The sequence below is a fragment of the Telopea speciosissima genome, chromosome 3 (genome assembly GCF_018873765.1).
Source record: "Telopea speciosissima isolate NSW1024214 ecotype Mountain lineage chromosome 3, Tspe_v1, whole genome shotgun sequence".
Classification (NCBI taxonomy): domain Eukaryota; kingdom Viridiplantae; phylum Streptophyta; class Magnoliopsida; order Proteales; family Proteaceae; genus Telopea; species Telopea speciosissima.
The window spans coordinates 63905822-63907226 of record NC_057918.1 but is presented as its reverse complement, the minus strand read 5'-3'; the positions used below and the strand labels follow the sequence as shown (position 1 = coordinate 63907226).

Below are 1405 nucleotides of genomic sequence, written 5' to 3'. Positions count from 1 at the left end.
TCTCTCCCCATGATTTTAGTGCACTGTATCGAAACGAATATTGATAATACGTAAAATTGATACGATATCGATATGATATCGGCTTGGATTGATTGTATCGGATACTTTTCTATCCCCTCTAAAATTCGTTAAAAAATGAAAATTTTGACCATTAACCCCTAGTCCGTACTGTGCTACCAATACAGTGTCGGCACAGTATTGATATCGACAACTACCAAAGAACCATGTCTCTCTCTCGCTCTCTCTCTCTCTTTCTCTCAATTGCAACTCCATCAAGCATGGCTCACCCAATCTCCTATAAATAGCATCTCACTCTCACCCAAACACCCACCTCACTAATCCTTGAAAACCCAGGGGAGAAAAACAAAAACCCACTTCAGTACTTCTTCACCGTAACTGTGAAATTGTGTAATTTGCTACCTATTCCCTAGCAAACCCAGAATGGCTAATGACAATATTGGCATGGAGGCTGAACTGCCGGCGGAACCGCCGGAGATCAGAAATAAGGAAGTGGTGGAAGAGCTTTACGGGGCCTTGAAACGCGGAGACCCAACAACTGTGGGTAGGCTTGTGGCAAGTGATCTGGAATGGTGGTTCCATGGACCTCCACGCTGCCAACATATGATGAGGGTTCTCACGGGGAAGTGTATCTCAACAGAATTCAGTTTCCAACCTCGAAGTGTAACAGACATTGACGAAAACAGAGTTATAGTGGAAGGTTGGGAAGGAGTTCAGGTGTACTGGGTTCACGTGTGGACACTACAAGATGGGGTAATTACTCAGTTCAGGGAGTACTTCAACACATGGCTCACTGTGAAGGACCTGAGGAGGCCTTCTCCTTCTTCAAGTGGTCCGAGGTGCGAGGCTGAGGTGGTCAAGCACGATAGCTCAACGACGCTTTGGCAGAGTCAGCTTGGGGACCAGCAGAACCGCTCTTTGCCTGGTCTCGTACTAGCTATTTGAGTCTTCTTAGCTGGAGCCATCGCAGCCTTGGACCCTACAAGTCTTGCTAGCTAGAGGTGAATCATTGAAGATTTGAAACCTCATTTGTGAATTGTAATGTGTATGTGGTGTTGCATGTAATTCTAGCTTGTCAATTGGGAAATTGTCTTCTATTAGCTGTTTAAATTTTTATTTTACTGCTACAGTGGGTAAGAAAATTATCTCTTCCAGTTATCTGTCCGGCCCAGTTCCCCAGTTCCTCTAATAGGGGATGGTGGATCCCACCCGAACATAGTGTTCGAGCAAAGGTAAGGTGGTCATTCCTGCCCTCTTGTTAGAGGAACTAAGGAATTGGGCTGGGTAGGGAATTGGAGGGGATAAAGATCCATAGTGGGCAAGCCTTGATGCAAAGGTTAAGTTGCGCTATTGCAATTCATTGGTTTTAGTGTGATTATTGTCCAAT

The 1405-nt window shown here is 45.1% G+C and overlaps 1 protein-coding gene across 1 annotated transcript; it reads left to right on the top strand.

The window, feature by feature from the left end:
• Positions 1-426: 426 nt before the first annotated feature.
• LOC122656376 (senescence associated gene 20) lies at positions 427-989 on the top strand. Its single transcript, XM_043850867.1, has one exon. It carries the CDS (start codon positions 442-444, stop codon positions 961-963), a length of 522 nt encoding a protein of 173 aa, XP_043706802.1. The 5' UTR covers positions 427-441; the 3' UTR covers positions 964-989.
• Positions 990-1405: the final 416 nt, after the last annotated feature.

Coding starts and splice junctions, on each gene's coding strand:
- LOC122656376 (XM_043850867.1), top strand. CDS start 442: ATGGCTAATGACAATATTGGCATGGAGGCTGAACTGCCGGCGGAACCG.